The following is a 1,406-nucleotide window of genomic DNA, read 5'->3' on the forward strand; positions in this document are numbered from 1 at the left end:
ACATATGCTAACTTCTATCGGATAATGTACAGAACGATATTGAGGGAAAAAGAAAAAAAAAAAAACTTGCGCGACGGAGAGAGTGTTATTCTCGACTTTTCAGTAGAAAGCCCGAATTATTATCTCTACCTTTTTCTTTTTTTCTTTTTTCTTTTCTTCCGTGGATCGCCTTGACGTTGACTCATTCACTTGAGTCATATTCAAAGCGGCATAAAGCGGCACTACAGATTACATTGATAGCTACGCTACACACTTTAAAAAGTAATATTACAAAAACAAATTGATCCAGTTGTTCGTATCGATGAAAAAGTGAAATTTATTTTAATCTTTATGAAACGTCTTATAAGTACAATTTTCTTATTCCCTTCCCCCCTGCAATATGGATTTCTATTATCATTTTTTTGTTTTTCCGTAAATTCATCTATTTAATTGCACGGTATGGCGTACTTACAAAATATAGATGCGAAAGTGTTGAAACCTTTATCCTTTCATCTAATTGAAGGTAGAATATAGTTAAGCATGTAATTTGTAATTTACAGCTGTAAGATCGTTAGAACATAAATCAAAATATGACAAAGTTTTTCGCAGTTTATGGTATTAAATTTAAATCACCTCTTTCTCTCTTATCTGTGGTATACGATGCGAAAAACTGACATTTATCCGTATAACGAGATTCTATTTTCTATTTTTTTTTCATCAGTTGCGCGTTCTTCGAAAAATTTGATTCCTTTATTGTAACTTATTATAATACAAGTCCATAACTGTTCGTTTAAGATAGGACCGATCTCGAAGTTGCTGTATGTGAAGTAGTCCAGGCAAACCTAGGTCAACTCGAGCAACGATCGAGCTGGTGGAGCACTGTACGAACGTAGTAGTAATCGGCCGGCCTGAAAAAGCAGTTGCGATCGTGCGTGCTGAAAAAGGTAACCGAAGGTATCAAAAGCTTTACGACACACGTGCCTACCTACGAGCCTACAACACTCCCACCGCTACCGTTGTTTCTCATTCCATTCATGACTGTGACGTCATCTGCTGCGGCTGTTGTTCTCGGTTTTGCTCGAAGGAACGCTTTTACTACCAAAACGGCTGTCTGAATATCCTTTAAGTTTAAGACCACGTATCGTTATCGTGCATTTCATTTTACTTATCTAGGCCGGAACACACAGATGACTTGATATATAAAACTATTATTATCATTGAATGCAAACATCAACGTAACGTAAATGTCAGTCCACTTTCGTCATCTTCATCACTGTTCCTATCAACGTATTTATATTTTTTTTATCCCACATAAAAATTTCATTTTTGCGAAATCTATTTGATAGATTCGGATAATATGCATTCGGATAGATTATACGAAAATTATATACAAATTTGTATATTTTTTGACATATTTTAATAAAGTG

The 1,406-nt window shown here is 34.9% G+C and overlaps 1 protein-coding gene across 2 annotated transcripts in view; it reads left to right on the forward strand.

The window, feature by feature from the left end:
- The window catches only part of LOC108571284 (proteasome activator complex subunit 3), a 2,912-nt gene extending 1,643 nt beyond the window's left edge, over positions 1–1,269 (forward strand). For both annotated transcript variants that reach the window (XM_017933284.1, XM_017933285.1), the window contains one exon: positions 775–1,269. In XM_017933284.1, coding sequence (XP_017788773.1) covers positions 775–810 — 36 coding nt within the window. In that variant the 3' untranslated portion in view covers positions 811–1,269. The remainder of the gene's footprint in view (positions 1–774) is intronic.
- The last annotated feature ends 137 nt before the right edge of the window (positions 1,270–1,406 follow it).

The sequence above is a fragment of the Habropoda laboriosa genome, unplaced genomic scaffold (genome assembly GCF_001263275.1).
Source record: "Habropoda laboriosa isolate 0110345459 unplaced genomic scaffold, ASM126327v1 scaffold57, whole genome shotgun sequence".
In the NCBI taxonomy this organism is placed as follows: domain Eukaryota; kingdom Metazoa; phylum Arthropoda; class Insecta; order Hymenoptera; family Apidae; genus Habropoda; species Habropoda laboriosa.